The sequence below is a fragment of the Condylostylus longicornis genome, unplaced genomic scaffold (genome assembly GCF_029603195.1).
Source record: "Condylostylus longicornis isolate FDR11 unplaced genomic scaffold, ASM2960319v2 ptg000162l, whole genome shotgun sequence".
NCBI classification, from domain to species: Eukaryota; Metazoa; Arthropoda; class Insecta; order Diptera; family Dolichopodidae; genus Condylostylus; species Condylostylus longicornis.
Genome location: NW_026578130.1, coordinates 389140 through 410390, shown reverse-complemented (window position 1 = coordinate 410390; position 21251 = coordinate 389140). Strand labels below are relative to the sequence as shown.

Here is a 21251-nt window from a genome sequence, read left to right as displayed (position 1 = left end):
CCATGTAATTTTAAAAATTAAAATTACATATATATATATATATATAAACATTTTTAGTTGTTCTTGCTTTTGTTTCAATTCGATTTTGTTCTTCTTCTTTTTATTATTTTTATAAATTTTTTTTTTCTATTTTAATTCTTAAGGTGTGGCTAATATCCTGTACATTATTTGTATTTCTTGCTTTAATGGAATATTTCATTGTTCTATTTGGTATACGATATGATAAACATTGGAGAACATCAAAAGCCATTTCATCATTCGTATCAGCTCCAATAAATCTATCAGCAAGTGGAATGAGCTCAGAAACACCGGTAAAATTGATTTGTTTTGTTCTTCTTGTGTTTTGTTAATTTTTGTTTATTTTTTTTTCCCCTGTTTTTCCTTCTTTTCTTGATAAATATTTTTATGTAATATCTATTTGAATCTTTGTACCTAAAAAAGTAGATTCATATATTAAATTATTTTTTAAAAAAATTTTATTAATTAAATTTACATATTTACATATTTTTATTTTTTTTTAAGATGACAACATTTACACAACGAAAAAATGGTATTGATCATGCTGCTCGTATGTTTAATTTAAATAGAATAAAACCAGAAAATAAACCAAAACCACCAGAAATAATAATAAGAAATGCTGAAACAGGTACAACAAATCAATTACAAGTAAATCAACAGGAGAATCAACAATCAACATCACAACAATCACAAGAAGATGTTAGTGCGACAAGTTCAGATCGTGGTGTTGGTGGTCGTAAAAGGTATATACATACTATATTATTTAAAATTAAAATAAATATTTAAAATTAAAATAAAAATATTTCATCTTACAGATTTAAAAATGTTGCTGAATATGCTCTTTTATATGCTGGATCACAACGTGGTAAATTAGATCAAATATCATTGGTTTTATTTCCATTAAGTTTTTTAGTTTTCGCTATCGTCTATTGGGTATTATATTTAAGTGAATCAAGAAAGAAAATATGATATGATATTTATATAATAAAAATTATTTATAATTACGTTAAACAATCAGCATTAGAAATCTCGTCATTATTGTGGTAAACATGAAAATTTTCTAAAAATAAATTAAAATAAAAACAAAATAATTAACAAAAAAAAATATATATATATAAAAAATTCATAAAATAAAAAAAATGTATAAGTAGATAAAGTAAAATTTAATAAATAAAATATAAAATATGTAAAAAATAGGGTATTTTGTTTAAATTTTCTGAAATTTATTTCACCAGACTTAATAATTATTTAATGTTAATATTTAATAATTTAACTTTTAATTTTTACATAGTCAGTCATAAAAAATCAAGTAATTTTAGAGAATATCTTGAATTAATTTACATTATTTTCATAAATTTGAATTATAAATTTCAGAAAATTTTAACAATAATTACAATTTTAAATATAATTTTAGCTTTTTACATATAAAAAATTTAAAAAAAAAATCAAAATTTTAGTCTTAATTGTTCATAATTCTATTATAGAATAATTTTTTTTTTTTAATTTTAATTTTATAAAATTTAGGAAAATATTAATGAAAAAATAAAACAAACTTTTATGTTTTGTTTTTTTTTCTTTATCTCCAAATACAAAATCATGTAGTTTAAAATAAATAAAATCATACACATATTATAAATTTTAAATTAAATTAATAAAAAAATAAATTTTATAAAACACATAATACACATGCAAACATACACGTTATGTAAATTTAAACTGCATACAGTACAAAAAATAAAATTTTTTATCAAATTGCAACTTTAGTGCCTTCCTTAAAAATACGAAAAGAAAAAAAAAAACAACTATTTTGAATTTTGTTCTTAGAGTAAAAGCAATAAGTTTTAGGAAAATAGTTAAACTAATGAACTGCTTACAATTATTTAAAATTATTTTATTTATAATTAAGTTATTTTCGAATTTTATTTTTTTAATAAAAAGAAAAATTGGAAGGGGCAATATCACGTATTCAAATATTTTTGAGCAGAACCTTTTTTTTTTTTGTTGTAAAAGAAGGATATCAAATTATCCTTTATTAAAAAGAAGATTATCCTTTAATATATTTTAGAAAAAAATTAATTTTTCTAAAGGATGATATTTTTGTTAAAAAAATTGCACTAAATTACATTAAAAGCAAGGGCTTTTTCGATAATTCAGTTCTGTACTGAAAGATCTAACTTAGGTTTGTAAAAGCTTTTTACGCATACTTACAAACTTCTACAATCTGAATGACATATCTTTGCATGTCTGAAATGTCTATAATTTTTTTTAACAAACTTTTTTTTTGTTGTTTGCAAATTGTAAATTTTATAAAAATAAAAAAAGAAAGATGTTTGAAGAACAAAAAAAATTTCTAAGCAAATATGTTACAGATCAGATATGTCAAAAGTAATATACGTTTTTATCTGGAAAATAAAAGAAGACGAAAGCATTTGTTACTAACATACATTAAAAAAAACGAAAAGAACCTTGTACCTAAGGTACCCAATTACTTAGAAACAATCAATTTGATGCCGGATACCATATTTTTTGAACATTTCAGGATGGAGCGCGATTGTTTTGTAGTAAGTTTGTTTCATCATCAAGTCTGGCTTGTATCAACATTTTTAATTTACATTTATCCCAAAATTTTTCATTTTCTAGCTCTCTATGAAAGAAAAACAAATTATTAAATGTACAAAACAAAAATTGCATAAATTTACCCTATTAATTCTTCAATATCCGACATTTTTCTATTTTACTAATTTTCACTTTTATTGCAGTATTAAAAAAAAATCTTTAAAATTGCCTAAGAACTTAAAGCTCAATCGTATTTTCGAACGAGCTTTTTTTGCACGAGAACATTATCGAACATGCTACTTTTACAGATTTTGCAGATTCGATTTATCGAACGTGCTTTACATTCAGAACTAAGTTAGAACTGAATTATCGAAAAAGCCCCAAATCACAAGCAATGCACATTTGGTTTTACAATCACTACAAACTCTAAGAACAAAAAAAAAAAACAATAGGACCATAAAATACAAATAACCTTAAAACAACTAAAATATTACATAAATCTTTAAATATCATAAATTTGTTTTCTATGTTTATTCCTAAAACACATAATAATAAAGAATAAGAGCATTAAATAAATTATAATATTACAATTTTTAATATAGAATAAATAAAATTAATTTACTTTTGTAAATAACTCAACCATAATCAAAACTTTTCCATTAGATAATTACAAAAAAAAAAAAACAAAAATAAATTAATTCTTCCATAAACTATTCATGTAATTCATTTGAAACTTCCAATTTTACTCAGTGTGTGTTTTAATCATAATAATATTATAAAATAAAAAAATTCAATTTAAAACTAGAAAATGTATTATAAATTATGTTTTGTATAAAATTATAATAATTATACATATTATATTAATTAAAGCTCCAATTCATCCAAGTTATTGTACATAATCCAACGACGTACTGGTTTTAAATTTTCATCTTTAAAATGAAAGAATCCGTGATGTTTTAAAAACATCTTAACAAGAAATAATAAACTATCATCCATTTTAATAGTTAAGCCAACAGAATAATTTTATTATTTCGTATTAAAAATAAATAAAAAATATAAATATTTTCAGTCATTTTAATTATTAAATCTGAAAAAAAAACACTGGATTTCATTAATTTCTGAAAAAAAAAAAACAATTTTTGCATAATAATTTAGAGATTTTATTTTTCAATTATGTAATTTACCTGTATTTTATTTTTAATCCGATATTATTAAATTTAATAATTCCATTAGGTATAATTGCATTATATATAATTAAATAAAACAGATATAATATATTTTTCTTATTATATACACACACACATATAAGTATGTACATATATTATATTTTATTTCTTTTATTTTATAATAATGAATTTTTTAATGTAAACTAATTAATACACATGTTTTATTTTATTGATTTTTTGTTTTTTTTTTATGTTTTTAAATTAATATATTTAAATTAAAGTTAATTATAATAATATTATATATATAATCATTATTATATACGTATTTATTAATACATAATAATATTTTCTTTAAATTTTTTTTTTTTTATTCACATTGTATATATATAAAAAAAAATTCAATAGAATACAAATAATATGAAACATATTATAATTTAAAAATATGAACAAAAAACAAAAATTTTTTTTTTAGTAGATTAATTACGTTATTAAAAATTTTAATCTATAATATTTAAGAAACAGACAAAAAAAAAACAAAATTTAATAAAAAAAAATTTCATTAAAAAAACACAATATTGTTCTTTTTATTTTCTATTACGATATTATATAAAGCATAGAATTAAAAATTAAAAAACAAACAAATAAAACTAAATAAAAAAAAAAATTATTTAAATAAAACAACACTGTAAAGAATGTTTATTTTATTTTTCTTCTTTTTTTGTTTTGTAACAAAGCCTTCCGCTTCCTTGATTGACTAAAATGGATTTTTCTTCTATAATACATAATACATTTTTGTTTTCTTTTAATTATTATTATTATTATTATTATTTACATGGACGTTTATTATTAATTAAGAAGCAATAATAACAAAATCTAAATCTACGCAAATTAAGTCAATTTCCTTTTCTTAACAAGTTTAATTTTATTATTTTTTTTTTACTAATTATTTTTTCTTTATTTTTATTTTTTTTTTTTTTTGTTTGTAAAAAGCGAATAATGTACATATATTTATTTTATATTATATAATATTATATAAGTAATTATATATGACACGTGCTCAAAAACGGAAATAAAATTTTAATATAAAATTACAAGTAGATTAAAAATAAAAACACAAAACAAAAAAAATTGGAAAATTAGTATTGTCTCTAAGTATTCAGCTTAAAAAAAAAGTTTTTTTAATACAATTATTCGAAAACAATATAATAAATGATTGATATTTTGATTGATTGATTGATTTTATAGAAAGAAGTACAAGTCTTCAGATCGAATTAATCTAGTATAAATGCTTCTAATATAGGCTTCCAAATAGGCATTAAATTAAAGAACAAGCAAAGAAATTAAAAACTGAAATTATTTTATGAAACTTGTACTTTTCTCTCTTATTTTTATTCTTTTTTTTTCATATTTTGAATAACTTAGCACTAATTTTGTGATATTTTCATAAATATTGTATAATAATATTATTAGGTACGTATTAATTTTTTTTTTTCATATTAATTTATCTATTATACTAAAAAATTTTTAAATGATTTTTTTCACATTTTGATTTATTATTAGTTGAATCTAATTCTATTATTTTAAGATTCAACTTAGAAAAAAAAAATAGATTGAGATAAAAAATCTAAAATATCTTTTTTTGCTTTCCATTTTTGAAACAAAAATAAAGCAAGTTCTACCGATATTTACCGTGCTGATTGTAAAATTTCATTTTATGAATATTGTTTTTTTCTTTTCTTTATCAATTCTAATTTTATGTAATTAAAAACTTATTTTTTAAATTTTACATTTTATTTTTGGCAATTTTCTTGTAATCTAGAATTAGCTGTTAGTAATATTATGATGAATTCATTAAAAAATAATTTAATATTCGTTTTTTTAAATATGCTAGTTAACAGTTTTGTTCTCGGTTTTTCGAAGGAAGCTGTTATTTTCCATTCCAGTAACAAACTTTACCATTTTCAAATACCAAATTGATACGTGGTGGTGGTAATAATTTTCCCATTTTAATAATTTCCATATTTTCATCAGTAAAATACTATAAGAAAAATATATTAATAATTTTGCAGAATTTATTTGAAAAAAAAAGTATTTTTATATTTGATTGTCTTACCAAGCATTGTTTGACAAATCTAAGAAATTTTTCATTCATTTGTGAATTTATTGAAGATAGCTGCGATAAACTAACAAAAAACAATAAATAAATTTTAATAAGAGCATATCAAAATTTAAAAATATGAAAAAATAAAATACTTACTTCTCATCAGTACAGAGATTACGTACAAGATATTCACAAATTCTTGTATTACAATCAACATCAAATAGAGGAACACCAAAATTTACATCTAATAAAGTCCATGGTTCGCCTAAATCCTCTATTTTTTCAAAATCATTTTTATCAATTATTGAATTATTAAAATCGTATTTTAAAGGAATTTCAACTGAACTTTGTGATACTAATTCTTTTGTTCTACTCTCGCAATTATTTTCAACTTCATTTAATTCAGCTAATTCTTTTGCTAACAATTCATTACAATCATCACTTCGATAGACATTTGAAGGTGAATTATTTTTTGGTGTAACGGCGAAATAATCTTCGTCTGGGGTTTTTAAATTATCAGCTTTCATTTTAATAGTTCGATTAAAGCTAGTCACTTCAGAGTCTAAAGGTGACATTAAGTCTGAAGTAGTCGGTGTAATCGGTGTTAAAAGGTTATTAGATATTTCATATTCTTTATTGCAATTACTTTTGCCATCGTTATTTTCTTTTGAATCGCTATTAACAAATACAGCACCTGGAACACTTTTCTTTTTTGCTTTTTGTGGGCGCTCAAGTTTTACATCAACTTCATAATTTTCACATCCGATATCAGGAACACCAGTATTTACAAATGTTATATAACCACAAGTGTTTTCTAAGTCTAGATGTTCTTTCAATTTTAACACAGCTTTATGATTAGCCCACTCCTTCTTTCCAATGTCATTTTTATCGAAGGGGAATGCTTCATACCGAATATCAGCAGGTTGACGAATACCATAGCCTTGAACTAAAATACAGCCATTTTTTAATTGTTCATTTAGGCTCCGAAAGTTTTCTGAACAAATAACATATGGTTCAGTATGAAGGAGTGTTACTAAGAGTTTACCATAGCCCAAAAATGGACGAGGTAAAGCCTTTAAGTGAGTTCCTTTTAATAAGAGCAAACTTGGAGGGCCATAACCAGATATGTGATAATAAAATAATTTAGACCAAATATGCGAATTATTTGAGCTTTTATAAAATTGACCGAAGAATGGAATTCTAAATTGATGAGTTATAGCTCCACTGAGAGGTGATGCTGATATGATAAATCTAATAAAAACACATCTTATAACAATTCTTGTATTATAAACATCATAATAATACTTACTTGTACTTCTTTTCCAGCAAGCGATTTCGTGTTTCGCAATCTAAACTTTCCAAACATTCCAATCGCAATAAATCTAAGCCACCATTTAATATGTTACGAAGTGCTATAATGGTCGACCTAAGAATAACCTTAAAACAAAATCTTTAAATGAAACAAATTTTATAAAAAGAAGCATCAACTTACTGCATGTGCAAAATATCTGCTAACTTCACCTTCTCCCTCAGCATCCAACAAAGACACTTTTTCTAATTCTGTTAAAAAAGTATCTATACTTTCATCACATAGTTTACCAACTTCAAACATAGTCACTGCATGATTTTTCAAACCAGGCGATAAATTACCCATCATCAAAAAAGCAGTTAATGTAGAATCAAACAGAAAAGCCACTCTTTTTCCAGTTTTTGGTGTTAAAACTTCTAAAGTCTTAATAATTTTATTTGTATTTGTGTTACTTTCACTTAAATCTTCAATTTCTGAACTTATATCATTTTCAGAATTATCTCTCTTAGCCGTTATACTTTTTAAGGATTCTATCGATTGTGCATGGATATTTGTGAAGCTGAAATCGCTAATATTTCCATCAGAAGAAATATACTCAATTGAATTGTTTTCCTTTTCTGTTTTAGAACTTTGTTGTGGTATTGAATTTTGCACAGATCTAGGACTATTATTTTTACTGTTGTTTGGTTCTTGTGCACTTGAACTAGTTCCATTTTCATTCTCATTTACCAAAGAATGATAGTTTAATGGAGTTACTTGAGGCCGATTAGTTGTTTTTTCTAAAACTTCTTTATTTAACCAGCTAGCATGCAAAGACATTGGTAATTCATCAGGAATTGGTTTTTTCTTTGCAAATCCTAATCGACAAAATAATGAAACAGCTTGTTTAACAACGTCCAAATCAATCAACAACATGTTAGCAAGTTCAGACATCGTCATATGCTCATCAGCACTTACAAATACTTTATAAAGCAAATTTTCAAAATAATCTCCACTAATGCGATTCATAACAAAATTTTTCAATGGAGGAATACATATTTTGTCTTCACCACTTATTGGTACATCTAAGTATATTAAACCTTTTCTATATAAACTATGAATTATATTATAATCACATTTTCCAGCTGTTTGTGATCCAAAATCAATTAAATCATCAATCAAACTTCGTTCCATATCATTCACATACTGAAACGCACAATTTTGAAAATAAAAATTGCCTAAAAATTCGATTATTTTACCTTTATATCAGTTTCAAGTACATAGCCAACTTCCACTTTCCACCATTCTTCAATACATATTCTCTGAGGAAATTTCGGCAAGAATTGCATTGGATTAGGTTTTCTAAATATTTTTGAAGTGTTGTTTTTCAATTCGGAAATTAATGCCAAATATTCATTACGACCAATGCCGAGAACTCTTAAACCTGAAAAAAAATTCATAAAAATTAAAATTCATAAAAATGAATATAGAGAGTAAAATTACAATCTGCTGCAGTAAAATTAGGTAGTGTATCATAACTTTTATCACTTTTTAAAAGATTACAAATAACATCCAAATAATAATTGAATGGTGTCACTCTAAGGCCTTTAGTTACAATATCTGCTAAATGATAAGGGAACAAGTTCAGATTGCTAATACTTTTTTCAACCAAAAGTTCATAGTATCGTTGCTCATTTCGACATATTTTCCTCACTATATTTGATAAATAAAAAATTTTATTTATATTCAAATTCATTGTAAATATTTTTATATTCTAAATACTTACCTAAATTTCCTCGATAACGTAATTGATTCTTTAAACTGTAACTGAAAACATATCGGTCGTAATCTTTTTGATTTCCTCTTAAAGCCTACAAATATAAAGTAAAATTTTTCTAATAACATATTTGCTCGCCCACATTAAAGTATAAAATAATTGTATGTTATTGTAACTCTAATTCTCTTCATATTCATTAAGGTAAACGATAGATAGTAGATAGGTAAGTAGGTACAAAATGTAGCTAATATAATACATACATATAAGTATATGTACATTCATAATAAGATTTAATTTTTAACATAAATAAGAAAGGTAGTTCTTGCGCCTACAAACTATAAATTTTTATTCACCCAAATGAAACCTTTCAAAAAAAATATATTAGCATAGAAACCACACAACTAAAATTCATAATTATGTTTAGTGTTATTAAGAACAAGGATTGAAAATTATTAGCTTATATGCAAATAATGTATGAGTAGATAAGTACACGTATTAAATTTTCAATTCATCTAAGAAAGTATTTCGTAATGCTCATCAAATACTAATTTAACCTTTTTATCTCCGTTTTACATCAATTGATAAAGATTTTTAATGTTTAACTATAGATAAGACATATTAGAACTTACTGATTTTATTGATTGAGGCAATACAGGCCACGGAATGTTATTACGCACACAATTTTCTATTTCCAAAGTAATTTTTGTACTCATTTCTTTACTTTTTATTATTAAAACTTGTTTATGGTTTTATTTTCAATAATGTTACACTTAAATTACATAAAATCTTAAAGTACATTTTAAATTTTAGAATACAATTTTTGTAAAAAAAAAAAATGTTAAATCAAAACTTCGGAATGTTTTGATAAATCAAAAGAATTTTACTTAAAATTCATATGTCAAAACGAATTATATACTTGTGACTATAATAATCGATTTTATAATTCGATATTAATTATATAGTTGGCAGTATTGAATACGAATGATGCGACATCTAGTGTTTATTTTACTTTATTTTTTTTTTCAGCTGTATTTGAGTATTTTTTAACCGTTAACAAAAATGTTATTGGTCAACAGCCTAGCAAAATGAATTAATAAATTTGTTACAAGTGCGTACAGAAAATAATTGAAATTTTATATCAAAACACCAAAATACTGTGTTACAATAAGAAATATGCAATCGATTATTTCAAAAGTATCAATTTACTATCGAAAAACTAAATGCACATACAAAGTGTAGTTTTACAAGATGTGACAATGTACACTATAAAATGTGTCTAATCCTCCTAAAATCGACTAAATCTAATATGCATATTATTGCAAAACATAACAATTACCATCATATTATTTTATTTTAAAACTTATAAAAAAATGTATTTAGTACCAATCAAATGCTTTCAGAATATTAAATACAATTTTTAAAAAATATTTTAGGTTTGTTTACTGATGACACAACTGGCGAATTATTGCATGAATTACTACATTTATCTATATCTACTAATAAAGATATGATAAATTCATTTTCTTTGTATATTTTAATTATTTTTAACATTTAGTCTTTATTAAACTTACAAGAAAATAAAAAACACGGTGACAAGTTAACACGTATTTTCTAAGATAAAAAAAATATGGTGGATGCAATCAATGAAAACATTATATAAAAAATATACAATGAATAGTTAAATATTTTTAACTATTATATTTTATGGAAATTTCAAAAGTTTTTGTTTTTCTTTTCCAAATCATCAACATTACCTATATTTTAAGACAAAAAAGTAAAAAATTTGACCTTTAAGTAATATACATAAAATAAAAACAAAAACACTAAAAAAATTTAGGTTTATTACTTTGTCACAGGAAGCTTAAGCTTTAACTTGATATGATTTAATCGTCTGAAGCTCAATATAATTAGTTTGTTGTTGTGAAGTTTTATCTTTTGGTAAAAACCATTCACGTGACTAGAATTAATATTTCCTTTTCTTATGTTTTATGTGCATACATACTAATATTATACAATATTTAAATTAATTTAAGATAAAAATTGAAATGCTGGTTAAATTATTATTCTAGTTTTTTCAAATGAATTTTTAAATTTAATTTTCAACACAAATAACTAATGTTTATTTTAAATTACGTTGAATTTTATTCAAATTTTATTTACCAATAATTATCTAAAAGCAAAATAAAAAGGAGTAGGTATGCATATTGAATAATTTATGAGGAATATAAAGAATTTTCTAAATAAAAAGTTAGGATCAATTTTAGAGTATAAGAGATAAATGATCTAATTTAAAATCGAATACTTTATCACAATAATTATATCGATTTTAAACTAGTTGCGGAGTAGGCTTTAAAATCTCTAACTTGTGTTTACACGGGTACGAATAAAACAATATTTTGAAATTTTAAAAATTTTAAAATACAAAAATATTTGAAAAAAAAATGTGTCACAATAAATTTTATTAAAAACTACTAATATGTACAAAAAAAATTTTAAAATAAAAGAATTTCCGGTTCTAATCATGAATCTTCTTAAAAAAGCAAAATCAAAGACTTTGTACTTAATAACTAATTGCCAGAATAAAAAGTCAAAATACTCATATTTTTAAACAATAGTTTTTTGTTATGTTAGGGAAAAACAAAAAAAAATTCAAATGACAATAATAAAATAATGTATACCTACAAATAATATACGACTTCACCTTTTACATAAAACAATTGTTCTGAAAACTTTTTTTTTGATAATTCTTTTTTAAATGACATTTTAAATTTTAAGACAAAGCTTTATCAAAACACTTTAATTACCTCTTAAACTAAAATTATATAGTTTGTTCTTTTAATTATTTTTAAAATGATTTTAAAACAAACAAGACAAAAATTTGGATAATCTTAAAATTATTACGTATTATAATAATGAAAGTTCACAGAACTCATGAGAATTTCTTAGGAGTCCAATTTTTTTTTAAATTATTAGTTTTAATTTAATTTGGTTTGTGTAAAATAAAAAATAAAACATATAATAGAAAAAAGACTAGAAGTCATAAACACTTTTGTGCTTAAAGCCTGATGTAGAATTAAAATTCGATTTATGCAATAATTTATGTTTAATAATCGACAACATGTCGCCTACTTAAACTATCTTAAGTCACAATTTGCAAATTATTCTGTAGAGTAAATTAATTACATAGAATTATTTCGCAAAAATGATTTTTAAGTCCAAGTGCATCAACAAAGTATACACTCTGGAATTTAGTTTGCATTTGAAATTTGCTCGCATTTAAGAGAAATGAATTTAGGATAGTTTTGCTCTAAACAGGCGCTGTACAAAACACAGTAATATCAAAGTTAAATATTTGAAACTTTAATTATATATCTTACAATTTCTATTAAATAAATTTCGGCCCCAAAGTAATCTTGTTTTTCCATTTTGTATACGTCTGTTTAATGATATTGGGTCTTTTATAAAATTATAATATAAGGGTTTTTAAATGGCGAATTGCTACGTGATATGGCAACATTATCGTTTTATGTTGATGTCATCATATTAGGCATAAAATTTTTAATATTCTGTTCAATATATGCTTACTTACATATTTAAGCCGAATATCGCAACACAAAAAAATATAATTAAAAAAACCTAAAAATGACAATTTTTTTATTACATTTTAAAAATTCTTTTGTGTTGATTGTTTTGTATTTAACCATTAAATATACTTTTCTTTTATTAATTGTTGAAACTTAAAAAATAATACTAAACTTTTACTAAAAAAATATATTTTAAAATTTCATAATTTCGAATATGAAAGATGGGAATTATGTAGGTATATAGTGCGTTTGTAACATATGTGATTGAAATACCTTATTTTAAATGGAAAATAATAATGAGTGCTAAAAGTTTAAAAGAATCGAAAGATATGAAAGCATTTAAATAATATTAAAATTTAAACAAAAATATTTAATCATAATCGAAATATTTTTATATCGCAATATATCGAAATATTACAGATATTTTACAATTTCTTAAAACTCATGTCAAACTTTAGTATACTGTTCATTTTAGGTACTGTTCATTAGTATTCTGTTCATAATAAGGTTTTATCTTTTATAACTAAAGGCATTCTTTGAATGCGGAAAATGAAAAAAATTTAGAGTGAATTCTTGTTTTTTACAAATAGGACGCATAAGTTGTATAAACTTGGCACACCTTTTGAATTTCAAGATCGATAACTTTAAATACACTAATTCAACTTTATAATAAATAAAATATTTTCTACAATAATTTTTATTCATAGACTAAGAAGTTTGATACATAAGAAATTTTTTCAACTCCAACCTCTAGTACGTAATATCATGAACAAGCTACTAAGAAATTATCAACTTCCGAAACAATGCATCTATATACAATGTTATATTACAATAGGAAGAAAATTAAAAATAATAAGCGACAGTGAACTTGACTGTTTTCATATTTTTTTTTCTTTTTACATCTTTTAAAAATTTGTCTTTTTAATTTTACTTGCACATATTGTATTTATTTTTTTTTTTTGTTTTTCTTTAATAATTTTCACCTGTAATATTCAAAATTTTTTCTTTTTAAATTTTTATTACATCTATGTGATATAATGATAATAATATATGGTCACACCTTTTACCTTCAATTTGAAAGCAAATACAAAACCTTAAGTATTATGTACGTGCATATTACACTCGTACCTCTATAGGTTTTGTATGTATGTATATATATAAAATAAATAAAAATGACTTAATTTGTTCACCATTATTGTTGTGAAACAATTTTCGAACACCTTCGGAAAAATTTTATTATACTATACTAAATAAGAAGAAAATAAAAAGATCGTGACTTTATTACTCTATACGAGAAAAGATCTTTGAGAAAATAAATATTAAAAATAATAATAATTTGAATAATCCCAGCCGCCTCATGTTATAAAGCGTCATTATTTTAACTATATATGTATGTAAATAATAGTAACATTTATATTTATAAATTAATTTACTATCACCGTGTAATACACAAATCATTCTATATTATAAGAAAAGCTTTCGAACAAATCAGTAAGTTAACCTCACTTTGCATAATAAAATTGAAACATTTAAAAAGAATTTAATTTTCTAATTAATTGTATTCTATGGGAAAATAATTAAACAATTTAATTACATACTTACTTTTAAATGCTAAATGAAATATATTGAAAGTTCAAAATTATTTACATTTTAGTCACAATTATTTTTAATAATAAATTTTTACTTAGAAAATACATATTTAAATTTAATGACTAATTTAACAATTCATCGCTTACGTTTACGACTTAAAAGGGTAAGATTATAATAGAATATTATCATTTATAGATCTAATATTCTATTAAGATATTTATGAATAGAAAAATTGCAGTAAATAATTTAAAATTAATTAGTTTTGATTTTCTCACAGTTGTTATGTAATTATTCAAATAATTCTAGATGTAATATACATATATAGGTTAATTGATATACACTTGTTTTATTAAATATTTTAGATATACTTCAACTATACATGCACATGTAAAAGTGACCCAGTAAGCTTATTGAGTTAGTTTTCCCACATTATAATTATACAATTTTAAAGTTCAAGAACTTTTAGATAAATTATTTAATAATTGTGATTAAATTAATTTTTTTTCTAATTTAAATTTTAAATTTAAAAGAGTTTAAACAACTATAATTATTGTAATAGTTTTTAAATAATTTAAATTAAATTGACTAAAATTATTAAATTTCTTAAGAAAAATTCAAATCTTCTATTTAATTATTAATTCTTCAATTATAGAGTTGAAAAAGGGAGCAGGATATAAGGAGAGCACACAAAATTACTTTAAATTTTAAAAAATTTAAGTCGTATCAAGATTAATTGTAAATTTTTTAATTATTAAAATTTATTTTGCATTTACTTCTTGGGAATGAAAGCAATACAAAAAATATTTATTCAATTATTTAAAACAATTTTTCAAGATCAATATCAATAACATTATTAAGTATCTAATAAGAATTAAGAATTAAATATATTCAATGAACTTGTTATAATTTATTATAATGCAACATCTAATAATAACTCTCGTGAGATTTTTTATATTTACGGACATAAAAATATTCTACTAGATTATGAGAATTAAATTAAACAATATTAAAAGAAATAGTAACAAAATAATTTACATAATGTCATTTTCGAATTGGTATATTCGATTTTGAATTGGTACTGTTCAAATAATGCCATTTTGATCAATCAATTTTTTAATACTAATCGGAATGTATAAAACTTATATAATATTTATTTATATAATTTTATTATTCTATAAAATTAATCAAAATTTCAAAAATAATTTATGTAGTAAAATTTTGTACCATCACTAAAAATGGTTTAACTAGTGCTAAATGAAACTAATTACTAAACATTACATGAATTTATTTTTAAATTAATTACAAGAAATTGCAATAATGCAACATATTAATAAACAAAATAAATAAATAAATTACATAAAAGATTCTTAGAATTTAATTAGCATATATGACAAATTTTCTGAAATATTACACGCTTTAAATGCTTATTTTATTAAATGCTGTAACTTGCCAGCACACCTTATATTTTGCTCGAGAAATTTAAGAAAAAATTTCATTAAAATCTTTTATATTATACAAGTATATTTGATTTCATTACAATATTCATAAATTTGAAAGAAACAAATGAAAATTTTTAAAACATTTATACAATTAGAAATATGAGTGAACTCAAAATTTTTTTTAAATAAATTAAAATTAAAAAATTTAATTCAAGTCAATCAATCTTATACATTAAACCTAATGAATAAATTGAAATACTTAATGAATAATTTATCTTATATTAAATTTGATATAGCTTCAGAAAATTTTTAATGCACTGCAGGAATTCGAAATTATAGATGCAAATTTGTTACGCAACGTCGTTCCTCCTCTAAATATAAAGTGTTCCACCTAAAAATAAATATAATATTAAAATTTATTTCAGTAATATCAATTATAAAAAAAAATATTATTTTTAAATTCTTAACACGAATATTCATATACATTTATAAAAACATTGTGTTTAAAAATTAGAAAAATTACTTCCGCTTTTCCTTTGTATGAATATATAAAATGAATAATTGCTCTCCTATTTCTAAGAATTAGAAATGATTAACAAAGAAATTGAATCTATATTAATGACTAAACATAAATAATTAAATAAAATACTTAATTAATGAAGTCAATTATATGGGATTGTACAACAATAATTAAGTTATAGCTCGTGATGGAAATTTAAAATAATTTATGACTCAATATTTTAGGGCCTATTCAAATAATATTAATAATTATGATTGAATAAACAAAATGTATAAAACTTTGTAATATAATAGTTTAAATGTAAATACAAATGATAATAAGAATATTTTATTCTTCCTTTTTTCATATTGCCGCACGAAAATTACAAAAGTAAGTAAATATTATTTAATATGTTATCGATTTTAGATCAAGGAAAAATAACCAAATATAAAATTGAATATAATATATGAGTGCGAAAAATATTTTTAATTATATCAATATTAAAAAGTACAATAATATAAAAATATGAGTCAAAAAATATATTTGTTATAATTCATGACATTTCACTCAACAGTCGATGTCTTTTTAAATATTGAGTTTAATTTCTTGCGTCTTATTCGATTATATGTATAACATAATATGCATTTCCAAAACAAGGTTGCACAATCTATATCGCGTTGAAAATAATCGGCATACAAAAATCATTTTCTTATAAGATGTCTTTTTAAGCCCTTAAAGTCCTAGAAATAACATTTTGTGCAGTTGAAATTTTCTAGATTCTAATTTTGTAATAACATAGTAAAACTTACAGTAAATTTTCAATTTTTGGCAACTCATTTCTTTTAAATTAAAAGGAAAATGACAAGTTATGATAAGTGTCTAATGGAACTAATAACAGGAACAGTATTCATCCCAATTTCATTATATCATCTTAACAGTACTTGTGGAAAATTTAAATTTTTAGTTTTATCCTAAAAGTATGCAATAACAAGGCATGATATTGAAGCAGTAAAGTAAATAAATTTAAAATCTATTTTTTGAAAAAACAAAAAATATTTTTCACCTTACAAACTGTTGTTTTAATCCAAATTCATTATTTTATTAATTGGTTTGACATAAATTATGTATAAATCGAGTCTCGAATATGCAAAGCCCTATTATTGCTTATTTGTAAACCATGAATTAATATTCTATAAATGTAATATTCTAAATTAATATTAATACAAAAACAATTTTTAAAAATTTCTCGTACTTATTATTTAAATGTTCTTGAAATATTAAAGAATTGAATTAAACAATCCTATATATTAAAAATTATTAAATTCTTTATAAAAATAATAATAGTTTTATAGAAGCATTCTTTTTAAGTAAAAATACTTATTATACTTCCGGTACTTTTAAAATACAATAAAAATAATTCAAAAATAAATTTTTAAAAATTTTGTATATAAGAGTACAATATAATAATAATTATCACTGTGATTTTAAAAGTGTTAATTTTAACAATTTGTCTCATAATTTTAAATAACAAATTGTCATCGTATATACTCTCTACGTAAGTATAATATGCGATGATAAATACAATTGACTTTATTATATTTTCAACTAAAGTAATGAACAAATTAACAAACATGTCATATAATAATTGTATACGTATTATTTATTATACAAAAATATACATGAAACTTATTTACATAAAAAGTAGGTAATTCAAATATTATTTACTAATATTTTAATGAATATTACAAATTAAAATATCATTATTTCTTTTTCTAAAAAAATTTTAATCCCATCACAATTAAATTTGAATAATGCTAAAATATCAATCCAAAACAAAGCTATGGATGTGAAGCTCAGATGGAAAGAACATATTAAGAAGAAAAAAATAGAATTAGAAAACAAATATAGAGAAAACTATTGGCTCCTTGGGGTCTTGAGTATAAATTGGCAGCATACTGCAAAATATTGATATATAATTAAATAATAAAACCTAAATTGTATACAGCTGCGGAGTTGTTCTGTAAGCAAAAACATATCAAGCAAGTATAAACTATTCAAAACAAGGTGCTACGTAGTATGGTGAATGCTCTATGGTATGAATGCAAAAGTGACCTTCATATAGGAATTTAGGCTTCCCCGAAATAACGAAGTATGCTATGAAACGTAAGGTGTATTTGAAGCAGCATGTGAATATTGTAGTTTCAAGACTTCTCCAAGCTATTGAAACAAACGGGATCTATCGAATTAGCCTAAAATGCAGAGGTATCACATCCGTGCCTGCCTTCACGAAATACCGACACAAAACCTCAAGAAAATAAAACTAATTGTGTTGGTTTTAATAGTTTTAGTCAGACTAGTTTTTGTTTGACTATAGTTTTATGATAACATCAGGTGCGTTTTAGTTTGGGCTAAAGTCCCCCCCCCCCCCCCTCCCCCAATTGATAAGTCTAACGATGATTTGAGTGTTAACTGTTTTTAATATCTACATAGAAAAAAAATTATTTTGTCTTAAATAGAAAATACTATAATTATCAAAATATATTTAGAGACCACAATTATCCTTGAAATTTTTTAGCATTTTATTTGTTTCTAGTAAATTCTTATCTTTCTCCCCTTCCATTATGCCATTATGAAAATTTACTACACTATTGTACTTAGCGAAAACATTGAACAAACAAAATTTTTTTTTGTGAAATCACTTAAAATACAAAAATATATTTTTCCCCCTATACAAAAAAAAATTTCCCAAATTTTTGAGTCATCACAAATTTCTTGAACAAATATTTAAAATGTTAAATATAAGTACGGGTACCTATATACACACTTACCTATATTACTAACTGTGTAACTATAAATTTTCTTTTAAATAAGAACAAAGTAAGTTATTGTTAAAATTATTTTATATACTACCCATATTATTATACCAGCCATTACCAAATAATTACAGACAAAATTGTCACTCTTCATAGTACTCTAAAATGCAAAACAAAAAGCTTTCATCATAATCGCATAAATATAATAAATAAAATGACAAAGAAAAAAAAAACTTCATGACTGTAACAAATTTAACTGAAATTAAATCCAAATGGAAAAAATAAAATAAATGAAAATTTTTAGTTGAAAATCATTTAATTTTCATTTTGCATACAAAATTTTAATTTTTTTTTTAACCTCCTTTGTATTTTATTGCTAAGGAAAATGCTAGTAGTCTTATAATTTGAAAAAAAAAAAACTTATGTTTAAATTAGTAACACTAAAAATTGTCAATACGAAACAAGTGTGTAATTGTTATTGAATTAATTGAAGTGTATAAGGAGGTAATTCCGGTAATATTGTCCATTAATAATTTTCTCAATCAATGGTAACACACAGGCAATAACAATAATTTTTTTAATTTTTTGGTAATATTATTGTTAGAACCAAAAATATGCAAGCAAAAAACATAATCTAATATTTTTGTATAAAGAAATATGGATGGAATCCGGATAATCAAATTTAATATTTTGTACTCTAATGCAATAATTCGAAATATATAAATATAACTGGAGCTCTGATTACTGACCACATTGCATACACTAATGGAAGTTATGTGATGGCATCAAATTTTGGATGTCGAATATTCGGTGGAAATTCACTTTTTCGTGTTAGGGAAGCGCAATTTTTTTTAGAAAGAGGTCGGTCTGTCTGTTGGCCTGTGTGTGCATGCGTATATTTCATGTTCGGCTGAATTTGTCACAGATTTGCTTTTCAACTTTTGGATTAACTAGACCTTTTCGCGAGCTGATTTAACAATTAAAGCGCATAAAAAGTGAGATAATAAACCCAATTTCCTTAAAATTTAATATTTTAATGAGGGTTATTAAAAAAATGAACATATATGAATTTTTTTGAAAAGATCAGGTATCGGAAACCGAATTTTGGGTTGATTTTACATTTTTTATCATATCTACAGAATAATATTTAGAATTTTTGGAAATTTAATATTTAAGTTCTGATTGTTGTCGAAACTAACTGGCAAACTTTTTAAGGATTCGGATGGCACAAAATGAAACTCTTATACAAGCTAAATTTTAATTTTTCTAGTTATATTAACTAAAAGCTTACTATAGCATGCTTAAATTTAGAAAGAAGTGTATAAAAGGTATTTTAATTTTGCGAATAGGTCTATATACTAAATCCTGCATATTTTGCAGTGCTCAAGCTGCATATTCGCGAAACCTAAAAAATAAAAACTTTAATAATCTTTTTATTATTAATTTTAGTATTAATTTTACTCCTAAATTGTTATTAAAGCGCGAAAAACGTTATCGAAAAAAAATATTTTTTAATATTTTTAATTTTCTATTTTTTTGTTATTTCATTCAGTTTTCTAGAAATTCAAGCTTATAACAAATTAAAGAAGTCGCGCTTACCACATTTTTCCAAAGTAAATTTATTATTAACAAATTTACAAGATCATCTCATTATTTTTATCGAAATATTCTCATATCATTTTTTGATAATACTAACACTAAACACATATATACATATATGTATATATACATAATTATATACACTCATATAATATTTTATGTTATATATGAAATTCATACATTATACATTAATAATATAATAATTTTAAAGAAATTAACAATTTCAATGAGAATATTTCATTCATATTATGTGCACATATTCCTAAATTAAACATATTCCACATACATATTAAAAGCTTAATGGATATAGTAATTTATTATATAAGTATATATGTACGCATATATACCTGGATCATCATCATCATCATAATACTAGCACAAAGTTCAAAATATATAAAACAACAATAATTTAATAATAAATTACCATAGCATTATGTGAATATTACGAGTATAATAAAAAAAATAATATTTACATACCATATGAATTAAAACATAAAAAAGAAAACATACAACAAAAAATACTTATTATATAAAACAAAAGAGCATGTAAGAAAAAGAAAAAAATCATCAACTATTTTAACTACTATTTTTTTTTCATTTAAAACTTTCGGTTCAAGTTAATTTCAATTTATTTTATTATTTTACTTCATTGGATTCAAATCGTATCATCGGATTCAAAAAAAATAAAGTCGCCGCAACAAACCTGGTGGAATATCTTCAATTATATTTAATTTATACACACGCTATAAAAATAAGAACAAAATAAAATAAAACAAAAAAAGTTCCCAGTTTTGAAGTTCGCGCTTAACAGAGTTTTGTAG

The 21251-nt window shown here is 22.5% G+C and overlaps 2 protein-coding genes across 3 annotated transcripts in view; one reads left to right on the top strand and one right to left on the bottom strand.

The window, feature by feature from the left end:
• Positions 1-1301, top strand: part of LOC129616118 (glycine receptor subunit alpha-2-like) — a 37548-nt gene extending 36247 nt beyond the window's left edge. For both annotated transcript variants that reach the window (XM_055531588.1, XM_055531589.1), the window contains exons 9-11: positions 144-311; positions 523-761; positions 834-1301. In XM_055531588.1, coding sequence (XP_055387563.1) covers positions 144-311; positions 523-761; positions 834-987 — 561 coding nt within the window. In that variant the 3' untranslated portion in view covers positions 988-1301. The remainder of the gene's footprint in view (positions 1-143; positions 312-522; positions 762-833) is intronic.
• A 4113-nt stretch (positions 1302-5414) lies between these two features.
• Positions 5415-9762, bottom strand: LOC129616068 (protein FAM91A1). Its single transcript, XM_055531534.1, has 9 exons — positions 9536-9762; positions 8916-9000; positions 8633-8842; positions 8389-8573; positions 7334-8335; positions 7151-7278; positions 5998-7092; positions 5854-5923; positions 5415-5778 (listed from the first exon to the last, which is right to left on the bottom strand). Exons 1-9 carry the CDS (start codon positions 9617-9619, stop codon positions 5668-5670), a joined length of 2970 nt encoding a protein of 989 aa, XP_055387509.1. The 5' UTR covers positions 9620-9762; the 3' UTR covers positions 5415-5667.
• Positions 9763-21251: the final 11489 nt, after the last annotated feature.

What these genes read in the sequence shown, in the direction of transcription:
- LOC129616068 (XM_055531534.1), bottom strand. Translation starts at nt 9,619, where the DNA reads ATGAGTACAAAAATTACTTTGGAAATAGAAAATTGTGTGCGTAATAAC. An exon ending in ACGTTATCGAGGAAATTTAG is followed by an intron (nt 8,843 to 8,915) that starts GTAAGTATTTAG and finishes TATCAAATATAG; the next exon opens with TGAGGAAAATATGTCGAAAT. An exon ending in GATTTGTCAAACAATGCTTG is followed by an intron (nt 5,779 to 5,853) that starts GTAAGACAATCA and finishes TTTTTCTTATAG; the next exon opens with TATTTTACTGATGAAAATAT.